The sequence below is a fragment of the Phaenicophaeus curvirostris genome, chromosome 17 (assembly GCF_032191515.1).
Source record: "Phaenicophaeus curvirostris isolate KB17595 chromosome 17, BPBGC_Pcur_1.0, whole genome shotgun sequence".
NCBI classification, from domain to species: domain Eukaryota; kingdom Metazoa; phylum Chordata; class Aves; order Cuculiformes; family Cuculidae; genus Phaenicophaeus; species Phaenicophaeus curvirostris.
The window spans coordinates 4,175,717-4,190,747 of NC_091408.1; the positions used below are offsets into that span (position 1 = coordinate 4,175,717).

Genomic DNA, 15,031 nt, shown 5'->3' on the forward strand with positions numbered 1-15,031 from the left:
TATTTTTGTACAAAAATTGTTTAAAAATTATTTATGCAATGTTTGAATGCATTACCAGTGTTTCGGTTTTGATTGCCAATTTTTATCTTTACTTATGGTAGGCGAGAACTTAACCTATACTTCGTAGACAGTACCTATCTATCTACAACCGTGCCCAGGTCAGGAAAAGTAGGTTAATACTTTCAACTTAAAGCATGTTTTAATGGAAGTTTATATCCTGCTTTGTATACTTCAGAAGTGACATAAGCATGTTGTGGAAATAAGGTGTAAATTATAGTTGAAGTAAAACACTTTGCCAAGTTTTATCTGTATAGAAATCACCTTTTTTCTCAAAATTTTAAAGAATTCCAATTTCAGCTTTTGCACATAGGAGGGTTTCACTCTGTAGCATGAGCTCTTGTACTCAATATAAAATTAATTTATACAGTGAGTCCAGCCGTAGAATAAATGGTCAAACGTAGTCTCTCTTTCTTTGAAGTGTGAGTTGAGTTCTCATTTAAGATTTATAACATGGTTATTTCCTGATTGTAAAATTCTGCATTCATAAGTGCCATTGTTGTACGGTGTTGTTTTCGTAGACCTTCCTGATGCAGTTTTACCTTTGTTGAATTTGTATAAACAATTGTACAAAAAGAGGCGCTGGCTCCGGGGTTTCTGTTGGGGAGAGGCTGGCTGGGGGCCTGGGAGCACCCGCGGCGTGGGGAGCAGAGCAAGGTTCCTGTTGGCTCCAGCTGTTCCTTTCCTGATCCCTTTTTACCGAGGAGGCAACGGTTACCCAGCAGGAGCAGGATGTTAAACCTCGTGCTGAGTAACCACCTGCCCTCCCACGCTGGTTCAGGAAAGAGACGGAGGCGGGGAAAGCTCATCACAAATCTTTATTAAGCCCGTGTGGCTGATGATCAGCATGGAGATAACACAGAGTACAGTTTTCTTCATTAGCAGAGATTCCAGGAATTAAGTACCATTAAAAAGTTACTTCTAAAAAATAAAGCCGTGGAGAGGTTTGCTCCCTTCTGAAAAATACCCAGCAGGTTTGAGGCTGTTTCATTTTGAGGAGGAGCGACTTCTCTTTTTCAAGCCAGCTTAATTTTTCATTTAAAAGACAAGAGCAGGCAGGACAGCGCCGACCTTCGGAGTCACAAGCCACATCCCTGTCTCTTTGCTGGGAAACGAAAAGGATGAAGTGCAGCTTCAGTGACAAGCCCTGCCTGCAGAACCACCCGGGGCTGCCCTCGCTGCTCCCTCGCGCCAGGGGCCGGGCTCAGGCGCTGACCTGCTCACGGGCACCCAGGCCCCAGGTTCTTGCTGCTCTGCGCCCAAGGCCTCAAGGCCAGCGTACGGTCTTGCTCCAGGAGGACCCAGACCCTGCTGCTGCTGCTCTGAACACATCGCAGCCCAGGGGAGTGCAGTTAATAGTGGCTCAGCCTGGCTTCAACAGCTGTGAACGTGAGGTTTCTGAAAGAAGTCGTTCCTTTCCCTTCTCCTTCCTCAACCCCTGCCTGTTAAGGTTAGTAACGCCGTACATTCCCCAGGTTAGCAGCAAGTAGTTTCATGACCCTGATCAGTATTCACAGTAACATCAGGTGTCGGCACATGGAGTACAATCATCACACGTAGGATCAAGAATTACAATAGGCATGAGTGGATTCAGGACCACTATAATGCGGTTTCCTATACCCCCCCTTTTTAAAAAAATATTTTATTCCTAAACTAGAAAACACGTGATAATCGGTATTTGGACACCACCTGGCAGAACCCTGGAAAGACCCGAGCGGAGCCAGGTGACAGAGAATGGCCAAGACAGCACACGCGTAAGGGCAGACATTCTGAACGAAGCAATCGCTGCAAGAGAGATTGCTTAAGGGCTTCTGTGCAAGTGTAGTTAATGGCAGTGCTTTCCACAGTCATCGTTAACACTGCTGCCACTGCTGCAGGGACAGGGGCAGAGCAGTTACATTCTATAATTGCGTAAAAGCTGAATATTCAAACCTGTAGATTCGTTGCTTCTAACGCACAAGACAACAGGACGCTCTCATGGTGTTTCCTGACCAGTTGTCAAGTACTGAACGCGATACTTGGAGGTGATAAATTCTTCAGAAGAGAGCAAGAACTGCTGTAAACAGTTGGACTAGAACAGTCTGCAGGTTCCCCAGGTCCGTCAGGCAGCACTGTTACTGTACAGCCAGGTGCGCTGCTGCACAGCCCTGGGATTCCCTGTGCTGTAAAAAAAAGTTCCACAAACTTCTAGATCCCAAGGTTCAAAACGTTGTGTTTGTCAAGCACTAAAAAGCTGACAGAGGCCCCAAGGTTCGGCTCTTCCCCCCAAGCAGTCCTGGACGGGGGCTCTAGCGTTGGGTTGGGTGGTGGTTTAGGATTTGAAGACGTGCACGGCTCGTACAACGTACTGGCGGCAGATGGGGCACTCGCTCATCCGCTTCCCACACTTGGTGCAGGTGACCATGTGGCCACACTCCAGCAGGACGCAGTCGATCACGGCGTCCATGCAGATCCGACACAGGTTATCGTCATTGTCGTTCAGCTGCATCTTCTCACCCTCTGAAACACAACAGAGAGGGAAAACCAGTTATGTTCTAGCCCAAGCAACCACTAAGATACAGACATTTATAGCACGAAGCAGTGCTGCTTCTTCCTCACAAAAGTTTTTCTAACCCACAGCTAAGAAGTCATCTTTATTCCTTCATAAAAACAAAAAGGAATTAGAAAACCCTTAAGTGGGCATCCAGTATTTGGCGTCATTCTTTAAACTCAGGCTATTTTCAGTTCAGAACAGAATGACTGAAATAACGTGCTGGATTGAAATTCAGAGCATGTTGGTTTTCCACCTCTGAGCTTACTTTGTTTGGTAGAACTTTTCCTTCAGAAGATTAAACACAATAATAATAAAGCAGACTAAGTGGAAGCCTTAAGCAGGCCATAAAGGTAGCAGAGCTGAGCAAAACTTGTCAGGTTTCACTGCAAATGGCCAACGTCTCCTATCAACAACCAAGTGCTCCATCAGACCATGCTGGAAAAACACACATTTAAAGCTTGATTTTGACAGCTTCAATTCCAGCCTATGACCAAACTGAGTCACTTAACCCCCGTTTTGACACTTGCTAACAGCTTCCCACCTTCACAACCCTTTTCCACCCCAATCAGCTGATTATTTCACACAAAGATCACAGTCCTTGCAGTGAATGGCCTGGCACAACCTGGCTCTGCAGTGGCCCAAGGCTATTAGGTTTTCCAGTCAGAGTCCCCTGTTCTGGGGGCTGCAGGGATGATGACCCAGACAGGCAATTTTCAGGCTGGTAATGAGACCAAAAAGATGTCTTCAGCTGACACTTTGTGAGCAGGAATGGGTCTGTGGATTTACTGCAATCATGCAAAGACTCCCAACTGTGCAGTGTCACAGAGGGCAGGTTGCACCAGTCACTGCGCTGCAGCTGCAGAACTACCTTATCGTGAAAGCACAGACTGAGACCAAACCACCTGGACCTGGATTAATGCCACTGTAGCTTTTAATTCTCTGCCCCAGTGAGAGACCCAAGTCGCGTTGCCCTGCTGACAGCTACTGAGAACCTCTCTCTCCAGTACCTTGTGAAACCTAATGAAGGATGCAGAGGTGCCAAGTTCCATGTCCTCTGAGGAACCCGTTCTCATCGTGCAATTTTACCTTCATTGTGAAAGCTGAGCTCCCTGAGCTTTGGAAAAAAAACCCACAAACCCTAGCACAATCCTGGAAAGCTTCATTTACTCACTAGAGCCACATCCAGCTACTCTAGATGCAGCTTGAGTTGTTAAAACCCACTTTACAGTTGTTCCAGCTGAGCAGACTAAGTTAGATACTAAGTCCTTCTGTGGTCAGAACCAGCTACTGGAAACCAGAAAATAAGTTATCTTAAGAAAGCGAGAATCAAATATAAACCTACGTGTCTTGTGGTTTGCCTCGCTCTCTCTGTACAGTCTGCTCACTTTTTCCACAAGTTCCCATTTTTCACAGCATCCTGAGTAGTTGACAAAATTACACGCAAGTATTTCCTTCAGCTGTCGAACACTCAAACCTTCAATGTCTTCCAGACTTGAAATATCAGACAAAGATGCCCTCGCTCGCTTTCTGGACAATCCAGGGGTCTGAAACACAAATTGTATGTTTGTAATTTCCCAGTAAGTTCAAGGCACCAGACCTGGTGCTCTAGCGCACTTTGGATAGCTCAGATCTCACCTGCTCTTCTGCACTTTCTTCTTCTTCATTAGTTACAGAAGATGTTTCCGTTTGCCCCTGTGTACAAAATGAAATCAGCATAAAAACACATTATCCCTTATAAAATATTTTCCTTTGTAACAAACTGACCTCAGATGACAACAGGTTGAAGTTTCAACTGCTACCACTAGCTATCAAATTAAGTCACCTCTGTCATAGAAACCAGTAATCTCCTCTAGTAACCTTCTGGTTTCAGGTGAGAGATATAAAAGGCATTTTTCTTGCCATCCTGAACTGCACCAACTGGCATTTTGTTTTAAAGCAATGAATACTAGTTGGGGTTTTTTTTTAGAAAAAAACAAAACTATGCTATTCCATAAAACACATTAATTATCGTACCCGTAAAGGTGTTCCATTTCCTGTGCTTCCCCTTCTGTTGGCAAGTTCTCCTTGAGACGACACCGATACAGACATAGAAAATGGATGAGTAAAAAACGCTGAAGTCTGTGACCGTGACGAATGCAAACTACTAGCGTCCATATCCTGCCCCGAGCCCAACCCATGGTGGCACAGCACAAGATCCACCAGGTCTTCTTTCTCCCTGCAAGTATCTGTTGGGATGTTTCTGAGAATCAGGTACTGACGCAGATCCTTCACTTTCAATCGCATTAACTGAGGTCTCTGAAAGGCTGTTTCTTGCAGCAAGTGACATGTGGAACATCTTCTGAGATTCTCTTGTAAGACTGAACAAACCGAGCAAAAATCCTTCTTGCAGTCACAACACACATGCTAAGGGCAAAGAGAAAATAGCCATTCAGTTGTACATCACAGGACACACCGCTGGACTCTGCTCTTTCCTTCTCCAGGCTACTAATTTACTGTTAGTCTTTCAAATCACCAGTTTTGACATACATGTTATTAGGATTTAAGGCTGGAAAACCACCCTGTCAAATAGTTTTGCAGGTGCTTCACAGCAGCCCCTCATTTTTGTAGCAGTAACATAAGCTGTCCTGAGGTTTCGGTGAAAAAAACATTATGAATAAACAAATGAATTAAGTACTCTCCTTGTAGTTTAGACAACAAACGAAACTGAACACCTGTCAATTTTATGGTATTTTAACAAATACTTTTGAATATACTTGGTATCACTGCTCTTTTCACATGGGTAACAAACAGTATGATCTCCCAAACTTTAAAGAACATATTTCTTCCTCAATTGATTAAAGAGTTCAAAGTAGGCGTTGAATATGATGAATCACACGGTAAATACTCCCAAACGTCCAGACTCTTTCTGCAGAGAGCTGAGTTCAAAAGACTCACTACAATGTACAAAAGCTTTCAGCAGTGATTTTAAATAGTCATCTCATCTGCTGTGAGCAGATCCAAAGTCTTCAAGTTTTCAGGATTTTAGTAAAGTTTTTAACTTCAGAAAACATCCCTACACACCACCTGATCCAACAGGGTGTCGGCCACACAAAAACCAGGATGCATGGAAGGGAGGAAACTGAACACCCAAACTGAGGAAAGAGGCTTCATGTTTATGTAAAAGAGCTACAGAGAATAACGTCACTGTGTGGACAAAATAGTGACATTGGACAGTCATGACACACAGAAATAATATTAACAAATTAGTTTTATTTATCTGCATTAACCTACCAACCAGTCTCCAACTGAAGGAAGGGGCTGGTGGAGTGCAATAACATTTAACAGAACCAAACCTGGTTAGGAAACAAAGAGTTACACGACTATTACACACAAAGAAGCTGCGATACTAAACTGAACTTTTAGCTTTTCCATCCTCCATTTTATTCATTCCTGTACCCTATCACAGTGTTTGATATCATCTTCACAACCAGATTTGGTTTAAAGTTTTAAGATTCAGAAGCTCAAACAATGCGTATCTTATGAATAAGAATCCACTAATTTTTAGGTCAGACCAGATCCAATGTGTCACCAATTAACGAACATCAGACCTCTTAACTTCTAATCCTGTCTGACATTAATTTCCTGTGACCTCAGGGTAAGACACTTACACCCTTCCTGGCTCTCTGCCTCAGGTTTCCCTATTTAAGTAAAAAACACACATTCATCTTCCAGCATGCCTACAGATCAGTCCACACGAGTAGAAATATTACGTAATAGGAAATATACTCACTTTTTTCCTAAAAACTGAAAAGGAAAGTCCGCAGGCTTTGCAAACTATGTTCGCACCGGCCGCAGCTGGAGATGGGTACGCCGAGAAGTCTGTGTTTGGTGCAAACCTGAAGGGGCCAGCACCTCCCCCAAAGCCGGCCTGCTGGCCACGCACAGCTCCAGTCCCCATGACTTCATTCAGCAAGCCACAGCAGGAAGCCCACATGGAAGTAGCTCCCGCCTGAAAACATTCAGAAAGCAAAAATAGAAAATTAATATCTGAAAGCCCCCAGCAGATGTGACTTGCTGTTGAAGAGCTACCTCGCTCCATCTGCCATCATCCCAGAAGCACGCGGTGTGAATTCCCAGAGCACTAGGAATTCTGTACACTAACATCTGTAACAGCCCAGTAATCTCTACTTCCCAGCTGCAAACCAAAGTAGGTAAGATTCACTTCCAAGGGCCAACGCAGGCACAAGGAGCTCACTTTCATAACTCCTTTTCTAGCAGTTCCGCACAAAAAGGGCAAGGAATTTGAGGAGGTAACACGAGCAGAGCATAGGAAGAGGAGATCAAACAGCCAGTCCTGGATGAGAGGCAAGGCCTTGAAGTGAAGGCAGAGGCTGCACTACAACAATTTATCACGATGAGTGCAGAGCTGTCCCATCCAGGAACTCATCCAGAACTGATCCAGCTCTCACATGACTCGCAAGAAAACTCTCTAAAAAAATGTTCCTGGGTCTTCAAAGTAACAAACGAGTCTTCATTAAAAACCAGTTATCATCTAGTTTCTGAGAAGGAAATGTTTTTCAAGACCTCTGAACCTGCTGCTTTGTCATCCTACAAAATGTCTAACAAAAATTAAAATCACTCTAAATGAACTCATTCTATGTTGACTAGCTTTCAGTTTGGAGTCGTAGGACTTAATCTTAAAACACTACAAAACCTGTAAATAAATAAATTGCTACTCTTTATCCTTGAAAGTCTTTAGCACTGGATTCTCTATCAAAAGCTCATATTCTGCTTAGAGCTGGAATTTGGACTCAAGTTGTTCAGGTCACATGTTTAATCACTGTCATGTGGCTCACTGAAACCTACTAAAAAAAGGCAAACAATCACACCAGGTTCTTGCTGAAAGACAGCTGAGCAGTACAACTTCCTTTAAACATATTTTTTTTCATACACTTTCCTTAAATATGCTGGTTACAGCTGTTCTGTTTTTTTCATTATAGGGCAGCAGCTTTTTTTTTTTCCAAACATGAAGACATACAATAATTGCTCCTGAGATTTGCAGTTCTGTCTGTAAAACCTAAACCAACCAGAACATGCACTTCAGCTCAGCAGCACTGGTGCTTTTAATTCCTGTAGTAACTAGACCAATTTCTGTATCAAATTGCACATTCCCCCTGAACTGAACACAGTCCTATTACACTTGTGGGAGTTTAACAATAATTGGAGACAGGCCAGAATGTCTCTTTTCAAACCACTGAGCACAGAAACTAAGAAGAGAAGCACTCCAGTTTAGAGAAAAGCAGTGAGAAACAATGCCACAGGAGCAAACATGTTCTACAACAACATGCTCATGTAACTGCCTTAAGTATGAAACAACAAAAACATCTCTCCAACCCACACAAACCTGATACTTCACTTTTACCATTGCAATCTGACATTAAAAGTGTTGCAATACAGTGAAATATCGAAGACAGTCATTTTGCTTCTAAGCTGTACAACACGTAACACCGTGCACAGTAATGACATCAAATGTACATGCCAACAAATTAAATTCACTCATCTAATGTTATAGGTATTCTGAAAGCAAAATTCATCCCAGGCATAACAAGGCACCTCCATGCTGTGGGTACCCCACGCCAAGGAGAAAACCTTCCCCAAGCCTCCTGCGAATGGAGTTGCAGGTGGATGAACTCCAGTGGCTCTTCCCTGACCTCCAACCAAGGCACAGGCAGCCCCAGCCCGTGGCTGCGCTCAGACACACCCTGCGCTGGGAGCCTGGCTGACGTCTAATCAGACTTTCATGACAATCATTAAACTATCACCAACCTAAGACTTATTTTCCCCTTTTCAGGAATAAAAGGCGGAAACAGATCAATATTAATTTTTACTATACAAAACATGTTACGCTTTATTATCCTAGTTAGGCAACAGTAATTACCTTCTCAAAAATACATTATGGAAACCAATTACATAATCCAAGAGCTTTGCAAGTTTTAAGAACTTAGGACTTTTGAAAAATAGTATTTCTCAAGGGAAAGTTGTCAGTTGCAGAAACATTACTCTAATCCTTCAGGTACTCTTAAAAACTGATGAGCCCGCTTTATATCTAAAAGATCTAAAATACCACACACAAATACCAGAAAAATAAAACAGTGAACCAAAAGATGCAATCGGAATTAGCTTGCTTCGTTTTATGACCATGGGATTTTCAGGGGGTCACAGCAGCAGCAGGACACAAAATGACTAAGAGGACACAACACAGTTGCTACCAAAACCCCTGCCCAAGTTTAACACCTGCTTCTCAGGCTTATTTTACTCACAACTGCTCAGAGATCACTGAAAACACTAAATAAATGCATACTTAGGAATTGTTAGTATCAAACAGGAAAATATCTTTAAACTTACTGCCAAGCATTCAGTCATTTTAAGGTGAAGGGTAAAGCAAAGTGGGCATCGTTAATTTTCTCCTTAACCCAAGCCAGCTGTGGATTCTTTCTACTAATGACACTAGTGTCATTAACCAATAATTGAATTAGTGTCTAGACACTTCATATTACTCGGTAAGAGACACAAGACCTTGCTGAAAAGCACTAATACAAGACACAGGTGACACACACAAACCCCAAACCTCCCTCCCTTAAGAATTAAGTAAAACTTTGCACCAAAAACCTCTCCAACTACATCAGTAACCATTTCCACATTCTCTTCTCACTAGCTGCCATCAGCTACCTTCTCTCTATGTAACTTCTGTGCATTGTTAGAACTTCTCTGCTCGTTTTTTGGCTTTAAGGGTGTTCAGTAACCCGATGAGGACATCGCCTCAGCCGGACACCACACCCCAAGAACCTGGGAGGCTGCACGCTGCTCTTCACACACCTGTACAAGCAGGATGTGCCACCAAAGCAGAGCAGCAGAAGGGAATTTATTTTCTTCAGGATGAAATTTCATCTTTACGCCCACCTTGCGACCAAGAAAAGCACTTCCAGGGCTGGAAGACCCCTTGGAATCGGGTGATCGCAATCTTCGATCCCTGATCCCAAAGCACGACAGTCTGGGACACACAGAAGCGCCTCTGGGGAGCGAACCTCGTGGCCGGGGGAACAGAAGCCCCTGTCCAGGCCCTGACCCCCAGGTTCCTGCTCCCCAGGTCCCGGTCCCCATCCCCCTCTCGTGCCGGCGGGGCTGCTTCCCCGTCCCCCGCTTCACGGTCCCCTCCCTCCAGCCGCCCCCGCAGAGCGCGCGGCCTCGCCCCAGGCCCTGCCCGGCTGCTGAATCAGCGGCAGGACGGGCCCGGGGCCCCTCGGTAACGGCACCGCGGCCTGAGGCGGGGCCGAGCGGCGGCCCGGATCGCCTCCTTCGCCCCCTCCTTCTCCTCCACTGGGGTAAAAGGCGCCGTCCCAGCCGCAGGGCTCCCCCCCGCCACTCACCTTCATGGCCGCCCCGCCGCCTCCAGCTCCCCCCGCCGCCGCCTGCACCGGGCGCGCCCCCGGGGCCGCCTCACGGAGGGCGGGGTGGCCTCACGGTGGGCGGGCCCCGCCGCCGCGCGCCCCATTGGCCGCGCCGCTCCCCATTGGCCGTGCCGGCGCGCGAGCTGATTGGCTGCTCCGCCGGCTGCGCCGCTTCCGATTGGCTGCAGCGCCGCCGCTCCTCGTGTGATTGGTTGCCGGGCCGCTCCCCGTTGGCTCAGGCGGCGGCGCACGTGATTGGCTGCCCGGCCGCTGCGCCTCTTGCTATTGGCTGCGCCGCTCCCTATCGGCTGTGGCGGCGCCGCCGATGATTGGTTGCTTCGTCGCGGCGCCGCGCGCCATTGGCTGCCCCGGAGTCAACGCGAGCAGTGGGCGTGGCCTCTTGGGGGCGTGGCTTATAGTGGGGGGGCTTGAAAGCCCCTCAGACACAGTGAGGGCTGTGAGGGTGTCGGTAGTGATGTCCCCTGAGTGAGAGAGGGCATTTCCTTCGTGTTTTGGGGTTGTTTTGGCTTTTTTTCTATGTATTCAAGCAGTGAGCGGTGACCAGGAACTGCCTGTGCTCCACAAAATGGAGGTGGCTGGCTCCCCACGTCTCTCTCGGCGCGTGGGGCAGCGGGTCTGGCACATCTCAAATATCACCGTAATAGCACGTCAGAAAACCCCAACAACACAAACCCTGCCCAGGCCTTCAGGGAAGCATCACGCAAGCACACAGGGCCAAGAACAAAGGAGGCCAAGAAGAGGAACAGAGACACGCGGCTGATGATAAATTCAGGTCACAAATCAAATGTACCCGTGCAAAAGGTCACAGGCAATCTTTACTGATTTTTGCAGGATGGATCTATTTTTGGAGCAAGTCAGAAATGAGAACTGAGTCAAAAAACCCATGACGTAATTGCCAGGAGGATGGCACCAGCTTGGCTTTAGCATCAGGAGCGGATGCTTCGTGCAGTGCAACTGGATTTGTATTGACACCATCTCTCTCTCGTTTTGGAGATGCTTCTCCTCCTCAACAGGCTTTTGAGATGCTACAAATTCTTATACATACTTCAAAAAGAAATTTCACGTTTGTTTTGGGGTTTTCTTTTTTCATTGACAGGTTGCAATTTTCTTCAAAGCAACTGAAAAGCTAGTAGAAAATCCTTGTGAACACCCTGCTGGAACACGCAACAGCACATTTCCCACATTTCCCACATTTCCCACATTTCCCACATTTCCCACATTTCCCATGTTAGCAGAATGACAAACACATAACCACACTAGGAGGTTATATGTGGTGCTTTATTTCGAGGCCCCAGGAACCAGGGGTACACAGCCAGATCTGGTTCCAAAGACCATCACATCGCGTCTGCTTTTTATTCTCTAAAATTTCACAATCTATTGTATATTCAACAGGTTACTTCATTATCTAATACATATCCATAGGTAGGTTACTTCATCGCCTTATTGCGACGTCAGTCTCTACTCAATCAGTCTCTCGTCAATTTTTCTTGGCTGGATCTGCTCCTATCTCCACTTGACCGCTCAGGTATATCTTTCTTGCCTCCTGAAACTTATTCTTCTGTCTTTTACAAAATTTATGATGGTCTTTTGGCTATTGCAGGTGTATGTTCTACTTGGGTAGGGTAGCTAGTACATACTTTTCCTAAGCACACCTGGATCCTATTTATCACGTAAGGTCCTTTGAGCAAGTACCTTGGGGTCTGTTGCTAGGATACATTAAGAATCAACAGAATCATGCCGTTTCTACATTCAGTCCTAGTTCTTGATTAGTCGATGATCAGTGTTTATCATACTTTAAGTGTAACTTTCCTGACACCCACATTTCCCACATGGAAGAGATTGCTTTAAGACACCTTAAGAAATGCCAGTATAGTTTGTTTTTTAAAAAAAACCCTCCTGTGTCGCCTGAACTCTGGATTCAGTCACCCTTGAAGTACCAAATTATACAGACAGTTTTGTACTTATCTTAGTTTAAAACATTAGAGCTCCTCATGCAGTCGCCATAAGCAAGGTAAAAGCTCCGTCCCCCAGATAAGCCAAACTGAACAAAACTGAAATGTTCTCCTTTAGCTCTGTTAAGGACTTGCCAACAAGAAATCCTCCCAAACACAGATGTTGTAGGGAATAACGTGGGCTGGGCAGAGTTGAGATCTGGTGACTGCACTGGCAGCTGCAGCTGCCACTCCGCTTTTATTTGAGCAGATCTTGATGAATCATATTTGTAACATCATCTGAGATGACTTCTCATGCATTAGCGCCTCTGAATTGTACCCACGTAGATTGCTTTTAAACTAGGAACTCTTTAACTCCACCATCTACTCTGTGGGGGAAAAATAGCACTTGTAGTGGTTCTATTAATAAAAGACCTGCCCTCGCTGAGCCTTCTGGATTGTGCCAAAGAAGCATTAAAAGATTTGAATCTATTAATGCTCAATGTCCTGGTTACTTCTGCCATGAAATAACAAGTGTTGATGACTCGCTGCAGCTCAGTAATCCCCCAAGGTTTTACACAGCACGAGAGAGCGGGGCAGAGAAATTATTCTTACCAGGAATGTTCACTTGGGTTTAATATAGTACAAAATTTTACAGTAAAATAAATAGTGAAAAAAAAAGTCAGTCTCTGGGCTTTATTTGGGAACTGCTGACTGGATAAAATATTGATGGGGGAAACCATGATAGCATTCACTTTTCATACCAGAGACACACAGGACTTTGGAATTACCTTCTGAGGTTTCCAGATCACAGATTCTGTGTTGCACCAAAATGCCAGGATCCCCACATCCCAGAGGTGGCCATTTTGAGCTTCAGAAGCTCATGTGTGTCACTCAGTGGCATCGACCTGTTTTAGCTAAGATAAAAGATGACTTTTTCAATTGCATTACCTCATCTTGAATTTAATATGACCAAAATAATTTTTTGCTGCTTGTTTAAATACACTTAAAAGGCCTATTCTAAATGTTCTCAACTCCACACTGAAGGTTTGTCAGCTGAATTCGTCTCTTGGCTCCAGAGCACGGCAGGGACATGTCAGAACCAGATGTTTGTCGTTTCCTTTTCCTCCAAGTTCTGCACGCACCAGCTGCAGCCTGGTCTTTATCTTTCCTCCCACCCCTCCCCACCAAGCCGCTCCACCACGTCAGAGCTTCCGCCCACAATGTTGGAATTTATTTCCAGGAAACATCAGTAAATTGACCTTTAATAACATGACAGCTGCAGTCATTGCCTGAGCTTTGTATTCAGCTACAGCTCAATCGGTGTTGGATCATTGAAGTCTGGGAAGCTATCATTAATTATGCCAGCAACAACCAACTGCAATATTGTTTCTTACATGTAAATGTGCTCTAGAAAATGACTCCACAATTGATTCACCCCCTCTTTTTGCTGCCCCCAGGCATGAATCAGGAACAACTCAGCTGAAATCCCTGTGGCCATGCTGAGGTATAGCAACATAGGGTTCTGTTTGACTCTCACTTACAGAAATCATAGAATCATAGAATAGTTTGGGTTGGAAGAGACCTTAAAGATCACCCAGGTCCAACCCTGCTGCCATGGGCAGGGGCACCTCCCACTGGCTCAGGGTGCCCAAGGCCCATCCAACCTGGCCTTGAACACCTCCAGGGATGGGGCAGCCACCACTGCTCTGGGCAACCTGGGCCAGGGCCTCATCACCCTCATAGTGAAGAAATTCCTCCTTATATCTAGTCCAAATCTGCCCCTCTTCAGTTTATCCCCATTGCCCCTCGCCCTATCTCTACAAGCCCTTGTAAACAGTCCCTCCCCAGCTTTCTTGTAGCCCCTTCAGCTACAGGAATTTCACTACAAGGTCTCCTCAGAGCCTTCTATTCTCTGTTGAATTGTAAAATAAAAATATTATTGCCTTCAAAGACTTTGTCCTTTTCATTATTTTACCAGTGAATGTTTCTCAGACTACGATTTCATGATTTAACTGAATGTCTCCTTTTTTTGTAACAAACTAAAACCACTTTTAACTGACTTTCGACGCTAGGGCCTTTCTGCAGTTTTATAATTTCGTGATTTTGTGATTTCTTTCAGCAGGAGGAGCCCTGAGCAGCCCCCCTGCAGGCGGCCTTTTCTGCCCCCGGAATGGCCCCTCCTGCACTCCGGCTGTTGGCCGGACCCTCTGCAGATGCGCACCCCTCGCTTGGGAGAAGAGCCCAGCTCCCTCCTCTCCACAACCTCCTTTCAGGTAGTCGTAGGGAGCAATGAGGTCTCCCCTCAGCCTCCTCTTCTCCAGGCTAAACACCCCCAGCTCTCTCAGCCGTTCCTCATAAGGCCTGTTCTCCAGCCCCCTCACCAGCTTCATTGCTTTTCTCTAGACTCGCTCCAGAGCCTCAACATCCTTCTTGTGGTGAGGGGCCCAGAACTGAACACAGGATTCGAGGAGCGGTCTCACCAGTGCCGAGTCCAGAGGGAGAAGAACCTCACTGGACCTGCTGGTCACACCATTTCTGATCCAAGCCAAGATGCCATTGGCCTTCTTGGCCACCTGGGCCCCTGCTGGCTCATGGTCAGTCGCTGTCAACCAACACCCCCAGGTCCCTCTCCTCCAGGCAGCTTTCCAGCCAGACTTCTCCTAGTCTGTAGCTGCACAGGGTTGTTGTGCCCCAAGTGCAGGACCCTGCCTTTGGCCTTGTTAAACCTCATCCCATTGGACTCAGCCCAGCGGTCCAGCCTGTTCAGATCCCTTTGGAGCCTCCCTGCCCTCCCGCAGATCCACGCTTCCACCCAGCTTAGTGTCTTCAAACTTGCTAAGTCCCATATTCTTGGTTCAGAGGGTGCACGTTATGATTGGACTCATTCATTCATAAGAAGGCTGTTCCCAAACTGATTTCGGCCAGGAAAGCCCCCATCTTTTAAATTTAGTAGCAAGAAGAGCAACATTGGCTGCGGCGCAGAGCGCCCCTCGCTTCTGATTGGCTGCGGCGCGGCGCGCCCGACGGCGGCGGCGCCGATCTCGGTGCTGATTGGCTAC

At 46.1% G+C, this 15,031-nt stretch overlaps 2 protein-coding genes across 3 annotated transcripts in view; both read right to left on the reverse strand.

Moving 5' to 3' along the window:
- Window positions 1-15,031, reverse strand: part of P2RX7 (purinergic receptor P2X 7) — a 100,077-nt gene that overhangs the window by 27,156 nt on the left and 57,890 nt on the right. The window lies entirely within an intron of this gene.
- On the reverse strand, window positions 858-10,064 carry RNF34 (ring finger protein 34). Of its 2 annotated transcripts, XM_069870966.1 has the most exons (6): window positions 9,997-10,064; window positions 6,360-6,578; window positions 4,604-4,993; window positions 4,226-4,282; window positions 3,933-4,134; window positions 858-2,556 (listed from the first exon to the last, which is right to left on the reverse strand). In XM_069870966.1, exons 1-6 carry the CDS (start codon window positions 10,000-10,002, stop codon window positions 2,369-2,371), a joined length of 1,062 nt encoding a protein of 353 aa, XP_069727067.1. In that variant the 5' UTR covers window positions 10,003-10,064; the 3' UTR covers window positions 858-2,368. The 2 variants fall into 2 exon arrangements, with proteins under 2 accessions (XP_069727067.1, XP_069727068.1); XM_069870967.1 differs by lacking the exon at window positions 4,226-4,282.